The following is a 16,284-nucleotide window of genomic DNA, read 5'->3' on the forward strand; positions in this document are numbered from 1 at the left end:
TTAATATATTTTTATTATCTTTCTCTTCTCTGCCCTCCTTTCCTCATCATCTCTCAATTTTTGTCCCGAATTTCTTAGATCTGCTTCCCCCATATGTAGTCCTCATCCTCTCAGGCCACACGAGCTGGAACAGCTGGAGCAAACATTGCCAAACTCAAGTGAAACGCTCTTATCAGGGAGTTTCTGAGTGTGTTCACGTGTGTATCTTTGTGAGAAAGGGTAAAAGAAAAATTGAGAGCTATTAAGAGAGAACATATGAACGCAAGGCTGCCAATGTCCCTAGTGTGTGTGTGTATGTGTGTGTATGTGTGTGTGTGTGTGTGTGTGTGTGTGTGTGTGTGTGTGTGTGTGTGTGGTGTGTGTGTGTGTGTGTGTGTGTGTGTGTACGCTGACCCACTTTGTCTGCCATGCAGCAGCTTGTGCAACAGAGCAGGATGTGCATCTTTTAACAGCAACAGTCTCCTGTGCTCTGCACCGAACACACACACACACACACACGCACACACGCACATGTGTGTGTGTGTGTGTGTGTGTGTGTGTGTGTGTGTGTGTGTGTGTGTGTGTGTGTGTGTGTGTGTGTGTGTGTGTGTGTGTGTGTGTGTGTGTGTGTGTGTGTTTGGTCTAGCCAGAATGATCAAGACCATCAACGCTAGCAACAGAAAACCTTTATTTTTGACACTCTCTGATTCGACACAATACACAGCTATAAATTGAGATTTCCGGATTTGGCTGATGTTTTTGCATTTTATATTATTTTTATAATATTCTCTGAACAACATGTTAACATCCAGGCTGGCTTTAGAGCCGCTGTTGAGGCAGGCAGAGGGGCATGACACAGCACGTTTCAGCAACACTTAAGTGCTTGAATTGAAAAACTGAATGACTTTAGTCACTGCTGCAGTTTGTGAGAATAAATGCTTTACACTCACAGTGCCATCATGTAGGAAATGTAATCACACTTTCTTCATGCTCCCGTCACTCTTTTCTCTCTCCCCATTCTTCTCTCAAAAGGAGCTTTTGCAGGATGTGAAGTAAAGCTCATAATAAATAGGAAAACAACCATTTACTTTTAACACTATTGAAGCCCTTATGGAAAAAAATAACAAGGATTGACACAAATGAACTTACTGTAAGAAAGTGCATTACACTAGAAGAAAAACAAAGAGCAAATAAAAGCACAGGGACCGACATATATAAATAAAAAGTATTTTTAGAAAGATCGATGTAAGTCCTTTTTTGTATAATTCTTAAACATTTTTTAATTTTCTTTCCTTTTTCTTGTGAAATCCATTTGATGTGTAGCAAAATTCAACATCTACAACAAAGTACAACCATGCATATAAAGAAACATACATCTATGCATAATATACACATATGCTAATATTTGCATACATGCATCCTAATGTATAAATATGCTCACAAATACACCAACACACACACACTCCAACACACACGCTTTAGGAAAGGAGTTAATCACACAGTGAGTCATCAGACGGTGATTGCTCTTCTGTTCTCTTCTTCGCTTTTCCTATTTTCTCTTATGTTCCGGATAGTTGACAGATGAATGCATTGGGTAATTTTAGTTTGTTGTACAGGATTGTAGCTTCTGTTCAGCAGCTGTTTTAACAATAGGCCAAACTCTGTGTTTGTTTGTGCGTGTGTGTGCGAGTGTGAGAGAGAGAGAGACGAACACAACAATAAACTGAGGACAAAGGAGAGAGTGGTCAGACCATCAGATACTCTGAGCTGTAATTTCACATCCTTGCATCATCATTCATCTCTGCTGTCCAGGGAGTTTCTGTCCGTCTGTCTGAGTGTGCGCGTCCTTTTCTTACTTTCATGTAATCATAATCTTACAGTACATGCACACATGTTTGTTTTGTATCTAAGAGGTGTCAGTTTGTGTACACCTGTTACTTCCCATCTTCTTTTCTCTCACACGCTCATCAATATCTCCTTGGGGGTTGTCTCTTTGTGGTACAGTCTGATTATCAGCCTGTCAATCACTTCCTCTGATTCCATTGCACAGAGTCACATTTTATTTTTAAAAACTATTCCACCTCAGCAAAGCAGAAAAACATATTTCTGATATTTTAACACAGGTTTGGCCAATAAAAAATATGCATAAAATGTAAAAACATTATTTATTTTATATTGATATACCATGTGTACTATCTTTACCTTTCAAGTGTCTTGTCTGCTAAGTTTAATTATAACTGATATATTAATAATAATAAATATTTAGCCTCATGACTAAATAAATAGTTGGCTGCTTATATTGCATGCATCCAGCATTCAATTCAATAATGGTTGTACTGTAGGGTGATCAGCTAACAACAGATAACAACTCATGTTTCAGTTTTCTATTCATTCTTTCTTTCCCTCTCTGACATGTACTTTAACTTGCAGTGCTGGGATGTTGTTATACATTATTAATACAGTCAAGAGATAGCTGTGCATGACAACAGGAAAATAACCATTTGATTATTTCCTTAAATTATAATATTCTGTAATCTCGTATTTCATACTCACTTACAGCAGAGGGAGAACATTGTAAAATTATACGTATGGAGGATGAGACTTAAATGTGTGTGTCTGTATATTTATGTATGTGAGAAAATTAAGCAGTGTTTTGCTGCTCAGCTAAATTAGACGACAGTTCCTCGTATCTGTGCTCCAGAGGCAGCTGCTATACTGTCACAGCAGCTTATTACAGCTATAGCTATATTGATCCACACACACACACACACACACACACACACACACACACACACACACACACACACACACACACACACACACACACACACACACACACACACACACACACACACACACACACACACAAAAGAATGTACATCGTGCACTCAGAGAAACAACACCTGCATGCAACAAAGTTATGCAGAAACAAATATGGTTTATGCCCACAATTGCTTGACACACACTCACACACACACACACACACACACACACACACACACACACACACACACACACACACACACACACACACACACACACACACACACGCACACACGCGCGCGCCAACACACACACGCGCCCACACACAAACATACACTCACCTTGGGTCATTAAGGACTCAGTGTGTCCTGTAAGCAGTTTAGCTCCCTGGTGGACTGGTAATATACCTCTGTAGGTGTGTGTGTCGTCGTGTCAGCTGTTTTGTGCCTGTTAAGCCAGAGTTACAGTTTCTCAGATGGCTTGGGAACAGTTTGTTAGCTAGCTTAGGGCGAGGACGTTCTGAAAAATCATTACACAGAATATTGCTTAAAGGGAAAATTCAGGTTTGGGTTTTGTCATTTTTCCTGTTTCTTCTGTAAGGTTTATTTGTTTGAACTACCTAAAATGATTCTCCTAATGCAAAATGTGTTTTTTTATATTATTGGATACTTCCAGTTTTATCTAATTACGATTGATTGATCTTATTTATTTATCTTTATTTATCCTAATGGACTTTTTCTTCTATTTGTGAACCTAAGGCTACTTGAATCACAGAAACGGTTTAACTCAACTATAATTCACTTGAAGAATAATCTACTAAATGTTGTAAACATTACTGAAAATAAAATTCATATATTCTTTGGTTTTGTTGCTGCAAAAGCAAGACGACACACAATTAAGCAACAAAGCTGAAGTTATTGATATATCAATTGAAAAATCAGAAATAACAAGGTGCCTCTTACATAGAAGACAGATACAAAAGGCAGAAGACAACAAAAGAGAACACTGCGTAAATCCCTGAAACCTTTATTTGTACTAAAACATGATGCTAATGTATACCCAGTCAAAGGGCTGACTCCTGCTTTCCCTCAGTTTTTCAGACAGAATAAAATGTTTCTTGCTCACTGTTGCTCAAAATGTTAGATTTTTATGTGGATCAAATAAAGCATTTTTCTATGTTTAGAAAATACTCTGGTGCATTTGCAGGGGGATGAGGAGAGGAAAAGTAGGTCTGTGTTGCTGCAATGCTTCTTCGAAAAAAAAAGTAGAAAAGCTGAAGAGGCAGAAAAGTTAGTACTCTGATCCATATTCATATTTCCATTCATTTGACTGAAAACACGCCGCAGCTGTTGATTCACTTTGAAGAATCACTCGTTCCTTTTCAGGAGCGTGTGCAGTAGGTGTTCTTTGCATAGTTATATAGTTACATTACAGGGTTTCTCTCTCTCTCTCTCTCTCTCTCTGTGTGTGTGTGTGTGTGTGTGTGTGTGTGTGTGTGTGTGTGTGTGGTGTGTGTGTGTGTGTGTGTGTGTGTGTGTGTGTGTGTGTGTGTGTGTGTGTGTGTGTGTGTGTGTGTGTGTGTGTGTGTGTGTGTGTGTGTGTGTGTGTGTGTGTGTGTGGTGTGTGTGTGTGTGTGTGTGTGTGTGTGTGTGTGTGTGTGTGTGTGTGTGTGTGTGTGTGTGTGTGTGTGTTTGTACTATCAGCAGCGCTTTACAGCCTCCTGAAGAAATTACAGATTCAGTTTAAGGGCTCGTATTTCATTAACCTTTATTTGTCTGGGTTAAGCTGCTTGAGCAAACGTGCTGTTTTTCATTACTTTCTGTTAACACACGCACGCACACACACACACACACACACACACACACACACACACACACACACACACACACACACACACACACACACACACACACACACACTAAAAGAGAACCACAGACATATTTATTTCATGCAACAGTTTGTTTATTTTGTTTAGTCTTCTAGGAAGGCTAAATAACACACAATACCAGTTGAGGATGAATGAGGGTGCATTTAGCAGATGCATCACAACTCTTTTTTTTTTTAAACATTCGGAAAGCATGCACATTCTTCCTCGCAGCAGAAGGAAATACGAGGAGTTCCTACCCTTAAAGTTATTAAACCAATTATTGAGGCAACGAGGGAGTTAGCAAGTGATTTGTTCTGCTTTCTCCCGAGTTTAATTGTATAGATTTAATTGTGTATTCTTTTATAGAAAATGTTGCACTGATAGTCCTGAAAAACATGATTTTACTCTGCTGTGTCACTGCAGTTAACAATCAAATAAAAGCTTTTGATTTGAGCTGTGAAACCAAGAAATAGCATACTCATCAGTTATTGATTCATGTTGAATAAATGTACAGCCTTAGAGCTTAAAAATAAGATATTAATGTCATTTTCTGTTAACATAATGCTGTTTGGCTGCTTATCTCAGATGTTTGCTTTCATTTAAAAACTGAACGTGTTTATTTGTACCATGACGAGACAAGATGTGTTTTAGTATAAGGACTCACTGATGTGTTCAGCAAATCTAATGCTTTATAAGGAAGCATAGCTGGGATTGCAAAAATTGTAAAAAGCAGGAGAAAACTAGTACACCAAATATCTAATTACTTTCATGAATAGCTTCAACTCAGTGGGGAAAGAATACACAGAGAATGTGCTTTTTTAGTGTTATGTAAACCTAAATACTGAGATCACTTGTTGGTGATCTGTGTCTTGGCTTTTTAAGTAACTCTAGGTATCCTTTGTAAGAGCATATACAGTAAACACACACTTTTTTTCCTATCTGTGGCTCTTTTCCTGCTGAGTCATCATAAATCGAAACTCTGTTGTAGCCTCTGAAGTAAACTGTGGCAGCAGAAGCCTCGGAGCCTTTTCTACTGAGAAGATCAATATCATCGTAATGAACTGTACTCAAACTCACATAGGTATTTCTCATTATTTATGTGCCCGTGTTGCTTTTTGAAGTGAAACAGAGTCTACCAGAGAGCTTATTTAGCTGCTCTGATGGGAGGAAAACCCCAACAAAGAAACATGTGCAATGTTCTTTTAACTGATTTGAGTGTGGGATTGTGCAAGGTTAAAAGGAAGAGCGAGGCAGGAGTGTGTGTGAGATAGAGTGTTATGTGCAGAATCAGCAAAGTGTGTATGTGCAGGTGAGCTCTCACAGGTGTGTGTGTGTGTGTGTGTGTGTGTGTGTGTGTGTGTGTGTGTGTGTGTGTGTGTGTGTGTGTGTGTGTGTGTGTGTGTGTGTGTGTGTGTGTGTGTGTGTGTGTGTGTGTGTGTGTGTGTGTGTGTGTGTGTGTGTGTGTGTGTGTGTGTGTGTGTGTGTGTGTGTGTGTGTGTGTGTGTGTGTGTGTGTGTGGAGAGTTGGTGTAGCCTGTCAGAGGAGGCTCCAGGGGATGTGGCAGCAGTTTCCTGCTTCCCTCCGTCGCTTCCTAAAAAATCAATTCCAGCTGCTTCTTTCTCCTCCTCGTGTCCTCTCTCTTTCGCCCTCTCACACTCTCTTCTCTCTCCCTTAATCCACATCCATCATTTATTCCTTCAAGACAGTCCGGGAGAAAAAAATCAGACATATAGAGCGGCAGTTTTCACCATTGATCTCAGAAGCAACAATGCAACTGGAAAATAAACTACTGAACTTCTGAATGGTTTGATCCAATTAATCATTGCACTCCGATAATATTGTCAGAACGATTGGAGTAGTAGGACCAGAGATATCCTCTTTCTTACGTCACACTTTCTTCTACTATGCCAAAACCTGGCATACCCACAATGCAACATTGCAGTTGGGAGTTTGCAAAACTTATCAGTCTGACTGTGATTTATAACAACACTTTATTGAATGGCTTTACTGCATGGCTGTTATAAAGTTATTGTCCATCCACGTGATTACATTGTTCTCTTCTTCTGCTGCCAAACGTTTATCTCCATACCCCCGACTGCTGTTCTTTGCATAGCAGTAGTGGATGGAACAGGCACTATTTCTCATTTTCTTTTGTCAACTTTAATGGAATACTTTTTTTCTGTTGCTGTGGTTTCTAATTTAGCTTCTTCTTCTTATCGTGTCCACAAGGCAGTCAGTTACAGGGCTTGGTTAGATGTGTTTCAGCCACAGCTGAACACATTGCTGTCCCTTCTCATTAAACTCTGCCAAGTCCGATGTTGTGCAGGGTTGCTCCAGCAGGGGGCATATCAGGAGGTGTTGCATGGTTTGTGGTTCAATGCCGCAGTCACACACAACGTCCCCGTCATTTAGGTATCCTCATTTGGCGAGAGTGGCTTTTGCACGTCCAACACCAGATCTTATTCTGTTTCCACACTGCGTAGTTGGTGTCTGCTCCAGGGGGCAGTGCCTCGCTCGCCTTAAGCTCCATTGTTGTTGCTGATGGGAGGTTGTCAAGTCTTTCTTCCCACCGAGTGACTCTTTCACTGCTTGTGCTCAGTGTTCCGAGGGGTGGGACGCTCTTCAGGAAACTTTTCCTGGATTTAAGGCGGCTTTTGGCTGGCACATGGCCAAAGAGATGATGTCTTTGGTCAGTAGACTGTTGTTGGCGCTCTTTCTCGCTTGCTGCATTTCGTCGTATCTCTGGTGGGGCTATGCCTGCCAGGATGTACAGACGGTCTGTAGGTGTTGATTTCAGGCAGCCTGTGATAATGCGGCAGCTAGCATTGAGGGCGGGATCCAGCTTCTTGGCATGGGCAGCTCGTTCCCATACTGGGCAGGCATACTCAGCAGCTGAGTAGCAGAGGGCTAGTGCGGTTGACTTCAGAGTCTGTGGGTTTGCACCCCAGGTCGTGCCGGTGAGCTTGCGGAGAATGTTATTCCTCGCACTCACTTTGCACTTGGTCTTTTCAGTGTGGGCCTTAAAAGAGAGGCGTCTGTCCAGGGTTACCCCTAGGTAGACTGGGTGCTCACAGTGTTCAAGGGAGGTTCCTCACCAGCTGACCTTCAGTTGGCGCTAGGTTTCACGGTTTCTCAGGTGGAAGGCACACACCTGTGTCTTAGATGGGTTTGCACGTAGGTGGTTCTCTTCATAATAAAGTGTTAGCTCTGCCAGAGCGTTAGAGAGTCTGTCTTCCACAGTTTTGAAATCAGTGGCTTGTGCCAAGATCGTCTGCATAGATGAAGCGGCGGGTGTCTACACTTTTTGGTCGTTGGTGTAGATGTTAAAGAGAAGCGGTGCAAGCACACTTCCCTGTGGGAGGTCATTCCTGAGTCTTCGCCACCTGCTTTTCTTTCCTCCTAGCTCAACGAAGAAGTGCCTATTTTCAAGCATGCTTTCAATCAGCTCTGTCAGGCGGGTGTCTCTTGTGGTCTCCAGGATCTTCCTGAGGAGACGTCTGTGGTTGACTGTGTCATAGGCAGCTGAGAGGTCGACAAACGCGGCACCAGTTACCATCCCTTCCTCATATCCGTCTTCGATGTACTGGGTGAGGTCGAGTACTTGGCTAGTTGTCGACTTGCCAGGGCGGAAACCTGCTTGTTCAGGGATGAGGTGTTTGTCAACAAAGGCACCAATTCTGTTGAGGATCAGACGTTCAAAGAGTTTGTAGGTGTGGCTCAAAAGTGAGATTGGTCTGAAGTTCTTGGGAGCGGATGGATCTTTCCCAGGTTTCAGCAGTGCTGTAATGTGGGCTTTCTTCCAGATGTTAGGGAGCTTGTGTGTTGTTAAGCACTCATTGTAGAGCTGTAGGAGCCACGTCTTTGCCTTGTGACTGAAGTGCTTGATCTGTTCCGTTGCGATATTATCCAGTCCAATTGCCTTTCCTGGTTTGAGGATAGAGATTCCCCCTTCCAGCTCTTCCATAGCGAGCTGTCTTGTAAAAGCAGGGTCCTCAATGTATTTCTTGCGGTTCAGCTTGGTCTTTTCCCCTCTCTTTCTACTCTTTCCAATTTCGAGCAATTGATTGGCAACTTGGTTGGCCGTGACTTTTGGGTGCTGAGGAGCTGCTTTAGGGTCACTTCGTAGCTTGTGAATAAGTGCCCATGCTTTCTTGCTGTTTTTTGACATGTCTGTGGACTCTATAAGAGCATTCCAGGTCTTGCTTCACTCTTGGGCAATGCTTTCCATCACCTTCTCGCCTTGGGTAGTTGTTTCATCTGAGAAGGGATCTGCTTCAAACATGCTGACGTAGTTGTTATAGAGTCCTGCACATTCCTTTGAAAGTCCCGGTATATATTCAACTCTACATCCTCGTGGGATATGTTTCCGAGCAGTTTTCAGCACCAGGTTAGCAAATTGTTCGTAGTTCTTGCTAACTGGTATTATGTTTGTGATCTTTTCTTCCAGCTCGTTGGTGAAACCTTTCCAGTCTGCTTTCTTGTAGTTGAAGCGCCTTTTAAAGGGCACGATTGTTGGGACTACAGCCGCATTGATTAGGATCCCAATGGGACGGTGTTGGCTTGATGGAATAGGGTCCAGCACCGTCTTTTTACACAGTCCTGCGATGTTACTTGTGACCATGATGAGATCTGGGTTGTAGCCACGTTTCCAGCGAGCACTGAAAAACGAGTGTGGTAGCTTGGGGTCATGAATCAGACTTAGTTGGTTAGTATCCATCCAGTCCTCTACTGCTTCTCCATCCTTGTTCATTTCAGGGTAGCCCCACTGGATACTGTGGCTGTTGAAGTCACCAATAACGATCTGTGGTTTGCCGTGTATTTTGGGGATTGGCTGGGAAAATACAAAGTGTACAGGTGGTGGTTTGTAGACAGATGTTACTACAACACTGCTTAGCTCTACAGATAGTACTTCAATATTATGGCCATCTGACATATCTGTATCTTCTATAGCTGAGCCTGTTTTTACAAATATAGCACTGCCGTACTGCCGGTGAGGTCGCTCAATGGCCAGGACCATTCCTGGTATGGTGGGGCGGTTGTTTTCACTCCCTCTGTGCGTCTCTTGCAAGCAGAGGACGTCACAGTGTTGCTTGCTGCATAGGTCGGCTAAGATGGTTTGTTTCGCAGAGGAGAACCCTTCAATGTTCACAGATATGACTGTCAATGCCGGTCTTGAGGGGGTCCCTCGTTTACGACATCGACCTTTGTGTCTATCTCCAGGCATGATGTTTTCCCTTGGTGTTCTGTGGCTTGCTTTCAGCGTAGCTTGTAGCGTAGCTTGTGCAGACTAGCTTGCGGCTAGCGTAGCTTGTGGCTTGTAGCGTAGCTTGTGGCTGTTTTGTAGCTTGTAACTGCTGCTTGTAGTGGTGACAGGATTAGCAGTATCTAGTCGATCTAGTTGATCTTGTCGATCTTGTCGATCTCGTCAATACTCCCAGGGCCGCGACGTGGACGCTCCTTTCATGGCCCCTAATTTAGCTGGTTAACAGTTACTAATAAAACACTTGAAACAATCATACAAATATGTGGCAAAATGCTTGTTTCTATTTCAGTCTGACTTTGTTGCAGATGGACTAAGAATCAAATCCTACTGCAGGCTGTTTCTTGAACAAAGGTCAGAGGTCACAAGAGCTTTCTTGTTATTCTGTGTCCAAGTGTTTGTGACAGGCAGAAGAGGTCGTACCGAGGTGGAAATATTGGCAGAGAGTTTGCATCACACCACGTACAAACAAGGAGTCTGTAACATTTTATTCATTTCATTTAAACACACATTTATACTTCAGCAGTGCAGAAGGTGATAATAAAAAAAGTCAGCGGGGGATAATTTATGAATCAGTAGGATGTAGTAACGGCAGTTAGATTCACAGACATGACATGGATGATAAAGCAATAGACTTTTTACTATTTGAATAAATTGTAACTGACAAGCGTAATTTATTTTCTTCTACATGCATTTATTAAGCTATTGTAGAGGTAATTTAGATCCCGATGAAGTCCATATTCTTTCAAAGAAGACACACACACTCACACACACACAGTGATATCTATTGGCTACATACATCTTCATTAGTGTCCAGTCATATCTCTGTTCTTATCACACGTTGGGACTCCAGTTGCTTTGTTTCTCCCTTATGCATGTTAAAATCTCTGAGTATTAACACTGTCATATTCTGGCATAATGACTGATAGATGCTCAGAGGATTGTTTAATTATATTTCCAGTTAATCATGGTTATGCTTGCTTAACCTCACACAGGAAACATTTTCCGAGAAGAGAGAAATGGAGAGCCCCGATTGACAAATAAGACTCAATTTCCATTTTATTGCAATAAGTGAAATTGATGGCAACAGTTTTTCCCGACTGATGCTGAGTTTGAAGGCACATCGCTCAAGCAATAAACGGAAGATGATCTATGTAAATATTACCTTCCAAAGAACTGAAAAACAAACAAAAAAACCTTTTCATATGTAAACATTTTTGTTAATACAATGTTAAAGTATAAAAAACAATTCATTTTAATTGCCATAGTCTACTGCCAATCCCTGTTTTTTATATTTTGGGCAATTTTCTTTGCCTAATGAACATGACATTACATGTCACTTGTTAGACGCTTTTATCCAAAGCGACTTACATACTCAATACTGTGGGCAATCCCCACAGGAGCAATTTGAGGTGAAGTGTCTCAGGGACACAACAACATGCGGACTGCAGTGGGGTTTGAACCTGTGACCCCCTGATCTGAACACCAACGCACAACTCACTGCACCACACGCCTCCCTTAGCGTGAATGAAAATGTTCATAGAGTATCCAATAATCAAGTGCAAACACTGCAAACACACATTAAAACACAAACAATAGTGAGTGCCCACATAGCTTCATATCACATCTCTGTTAAGTGAAATAACTAGCCCAAATTCATCAAATATTTGATATTTCACTTACAGTAAAACCACAAATGTCAACCTATTCGAGCGCTAAAAAATGTGTGTTCAAACAGATCCATATAAATCTCATAATCTCATAATGTGCCTGTCACACACACGTCTCTGTGTCATTGATTTTTTCAGCCATTCAAATCATAAACAGGCTTCAGTACAGTTTTTAATTCCTTAATTTGAAAATCAGTTTTCAGGGTAATTGTTATTGATGAAGAACACAAATCTGTCCCATTTTGTGATGTATAGTTCTAGTTTGTTGCTTTTGGGGCTTTGAAACGTATTTCCCTCTAAATATTCAGCTCACGCTGTTTTGACATCTCACTCCTGAGTTGTTTTGCCTTCAAGACAGATTAGCCGGCCACTGATTTGAAAACAAGCATAAAGAAGTAGTTTGCTAAGATGTGTTTGATTACAGTCATTCGTATCCATTGCCTCTATGTCTTTATGATCACCTCCTCTGATACTGTTTAATCAGAAGCTGCTCTATTTCGCAGCCATTTATCACTTCAATGCTCTCTCCTACTGTTCACTGCTGCACACATTTCTTATTTATCTCAGTAGAAAGTCGCGAACTGAGCTCAGATTTCTCTTGGATGGGGTCTTTACTCACTCAACCAGAGGCTAACTAGCTAATTAAATCTCAGGCTACCTGCTGTGTTTGCCCTTGAGGAAGCAGCGCTTTAGTACCAGGGAATGAGAGCAGATTTTAGGTTGGATCCATGTGCGTTTGTCAATCTGTGCCTAAAGCCTTCCTTCCTGAATGATAGCACTGCAAGCTAAAACCTCGATATAAACATATTAACACTTCTCTGAAAGTTTTAGCAAAACATTATCATGGATTTCAATGTAGAGTATGAGTCAGATCTGTTGTAGTAAGTAGTAAAATCGCTGAGTTGCTTATTTAACTGGTGGACCTCTGAAAGACAAACTAGGTGGTGATTTACACCACCCATTATAAAAGGCCATTTCACACATTTGTACCTCTATAATCTGTACAGAATGAGCATTGCCATGGTTATTTGGTTAATTCAAAAGAAATATGGTGATTATTGTTATGTTCATGTATATTTCTCTTGCAAAATCAGTATTGTTTAGGATGAATGTGACACGTATCCACACCATTTTATTTAGCACTGTAAAACACACAAAAACAAGCTTATAACAACAAATAATGCTTATGTTCATGCTTTTATGTACATCTAATGGTCTACTGCTTAAGTTCATTGCTTTTCATGAGTTCAAATGATGGAATGGAAGTATTGAGTTCTGGAATGGAATCCTAGTTCTAGAGATCTAGAACCCCAACACAGAGGGAGTGTTCTCATTCCCATTCCTGACTGAACTCACTCATTCAATCTCAAGAGCCAAACAAGTCAACAACCAACAGACTGAGAAGAACCTCTTTTAAATAACAAATTTAAAGCGACTGACAGAAGCGGGGCTATGTCAAGCTCAGTGTTTAATGATCTCCGCCAAGAGGGAGACTTTTGCGATGCAGTCATCAGAGTCAAGGATGTCGAATTTCAAATTCACAAAGTCATCCTGTGTAAATGCAGCAAGTACTTCCTGTAAGTAAAAAAATGAAAGCAAATTCACAACAGTTTATGATCCATGTGTAAGGGGCACAGTCATCACATGTAATTAGTGACTCATGGATTCATGGAGCATTTCTGATTAAACTAATTCGACATAGGAGAGATATCTGATTGACCAATACCGATTCTGAGTAATCAATCCAAAAAATACGTTTTAACGATTTATATTAACAAAAACTGTTTATTTTCAATCCTATTTTAAATCCCCCCCTCCATCCTTCAGAGCTTTCTTCAGACGCTGGTCAGCTCCAGGTCAGCAGGTCTTCAATATAGGTGGCCTGTCTGCGGAAATGATGGCACTTATCATTGAGTTTGCATACACTGGCAGTGTTCATGTGACTGGGGACAATGTGGAAGAGCTCCTGCTTGCAGCAGATCAGCTCGATGTCCCAGGCATCGTGCAAAATTGTTGCGACTTCATGGAGGAGCAGCTCTCCGTGAAGAACTGCATTGGCATCCATCGGTTTACCAAAACCATCAACTGCTCCCGACTGCAACACAAGGCCTTCAGCTATGTCCTTGCTCACTTTGAGGAGGTTGTTTTCTCCCAAGAGTTCCAGCAGCTTTCTGTGGAAAATATCATTGAGATCATTGGTAGAGACGAACTCAACGTGAAAGAAGAGAGCACTGTGTTTGAGGCCATCATTCTCTGGATTGCCTATTCACCGGAAGAGCGTAAAGGGCACTTCGCTAAACTCCTTTCCAAGGTATGATACATTTCTTTCACTACATGTTGTTTAAATTCAGCAACAGGGAAACAAAGGCCAGGTCTATTAAGTTCAGATAAAAGATTCTGTCTTGTTTTCCATGAGCAGGTCCGGCTGGCCTTGATGAGTGAGGGCTATTTAAAGAGCAATGTGAGGTCTAATGAGCTGGTGAAAAACAACATTGAGTCCAAGCTCATGGTTAGAAAAGCCCTTGATATCATCACTTGCATCAGACCAAACTATAGTTCTGTCCTCTGCAACCATCTCGCCCGTCCTCGCCTGCCTAACGCCGTCCTGCTGGCCATCGGAGGCTGGAGTGGTGGAGATCCAACTAACGGCATCGAGGCGTACGACATCCGCACAGACAGCTGGGTGAACGTGTCAAACGGTCACGAGCGTCCCCGAGCCTATCACGGCACTGCCTTCCTCAACGGGGATATCTACTGTGTTGGTGGCTTTGACAGGGTGGAGCATTTCAACAGTGTTCGCAGGTATGACCCGAACACACACACCTGGCATGAGGTGGCATCGATGTACTACCGCCGCTGCTATGTGAGCGTCACCGTGCTGAACGGATGCATCTATGCCATGGGAGGTTATGACGGACACACACGACTCAGCACAGCAGAGCGTTACATGCCCGAGACCAACCAGTGGAGTCTGATTGCACCCATGAGCGAGCAAAGGAGCGACGCGAGCTGCACAACACTCCATGACAAGGTTGGTGAAGACAAAGAGCAGCTGGCTGAGTAAGAGAAAGTCATATTGCCTGTTTGAAACAAGAGTGTAATGATTATTGTAAAGAAAACCAAACTCTAAGATATTAGAAAAGGTCCACAAGTAGCCTACTGCTTGACCTTTTGCAGTTATATTGAGGTAAGCGAAATAATTGGCTAGAGGATGGTGGCAGAGTAGAGGTCTTAAGCAACTGGAAGAATATATGATTGTGTGTTCTTGGAAGTGATTAGAGATGTGCATGACAGTATTAAATACTGTGTGAGGTTGTTGTAAGCAGGAAGATCAACAGGTTGAACATTTATGCATAAACAAGTTATTATGTTTATGTACCTAGTTGTCATTTCTCACATTGATGGATTTATTTAAAGTTTGAAAGCATACTGTGTAAAGCTTGTCCATCGCTCTAAAATAACAACTTAAATACATATTGGCATGCTTATATTCACTGTTATACGCTGAATGAAATTAGATTTTTTTGAGCGAACACCTACAATATTGTTGTTAAACCTTTTAACAAGGTCCCAATTCATTTACAAAATATTTTTTGTCTTTGCCCAAAAAAAGTGTTTTATACAACATACACACAAACAAATGAATAACAGTTTCAGCCAAGAAAAGTCCACATTTTACTGAGACATCTCCTGTTATCACCAGGTTTACATTTGTGGAGGTTTCAATGGAAACGAGTGCCTGCAAACCGCTGAATCTTACTGCCCAGAGACCAACCAGTGGACAGTGATCGCACTCATGAACTGTCGCCGCAGTGGCGTTGGGATCATTGCACATGCAGACCATATCTTTGCAGTAAGTACATTGAACACTGACGATGCTCAAATAATAATATAAGTTTTGGTCAGCATTTTTTTTTTAGACTCAGAAAAACCTTTGTGTTTTTTATTCTCTGTGTTGAGAGGCTGGCTCCGATCTCCATTTAAAAAAAATCTAACCATGATTTCTCTGCTTTTCCCCCCAAAGGTTGGTGGCTTTGACGGCACCACCCGTCTGCGCAGTGCTGAGGCTTACGACCCCCGGAGAAACACCTGGCACGAACTGTCCTCCATGTTGTCTCCCCGAAGCAACTTTGGCATCGAAGTGCTTGAAGGTCGTATCTTTGTTGTTGGTGGCTTCAACGGCTTCAACACCTCCTATGACGTTGAATACTACAACTCAATAACGGATGAGTGGTGCAAAGCCTGTGACATGGAGATATTCCGCAGCGCCCTGAGCTGCTGTGTGGTGTCCGGACTCCCCAACATGGCTGAGTACGCTTTGCCTCGTGACGCACTGCCGCTTTTACATGTGGACGGCGAGTCTGTGGAGGTTTCAGAGTCGGATGAGTCTGTCTAAAAGTGCCTTGCTTCACCATGAAATAAATGTCCTTGAGCATTATACTGTTGCTACTCCATTTACTGTACTTCCTGAAGTTCTTAGTTTGTGGGAACTTGTACATGTTGTGCTAGTGAAGAGGGTGCTGTGTCTAACCTGCAGAGACATGGTTTGAGTAAACCATGCATTAATAATCCCTACATTTGATTGATTGACTGTTCTGTCCCCCATAGCATCAAGGACCATTCAGGAGGCTACTTTTTTAAGGTGTACTAGTATTCATTTTTTGAGGTAACCAAAACTTAAATATTAAACAGTTGACTGTTATATGGAAAATGTGTATAAAGGATTTTGTATCTACTTCCCCCAC

General features: G+C 41.8%; 1 protein-coding gene across 1 annotated transcript; it reads left to right on the top strand.

Annotated features, from left to right (window-relative positions):
• Window positions 1-13,386: 13,386 nt before the first annotated feature.
• klhl10a (kelch-like family member 10a) lies at window positions 13,387-15,935 on the top strand (the record flags this gene model as incomplete). The annotated part of the gene is made up of 4 exons (XM_079654658.1): window positions 13,387-13,850; window positions 13,959-14,570; window positions 15,243-15,392; window positions 15,564-15,935. Exons 1-4 carry the CDS (start codon window positions 13,434-13,436, stop codon window positions 15,933-15,935), a joined length of 1,551 nt encoding a protein of 516 aa, XP_079510784.1. The 5' UTR covers window positions 13,387-13,433.
• Between the last annotated feature and the right edge of the window lie 349 nt (window positions 15,936-16,284).

The sequence above is a fragment of the Notothenia rossii genome, assembly GCF_949606895.1.
Source record: "Notothenia rossii genome assembly, chromosome: 10".
Classification (NCBI taxonomy): Eukaryota; Metazoa; Chordata; class Actinopteri; order Perciformes; family Nototheniidae; genus Notothenia; species Notothenia rossii.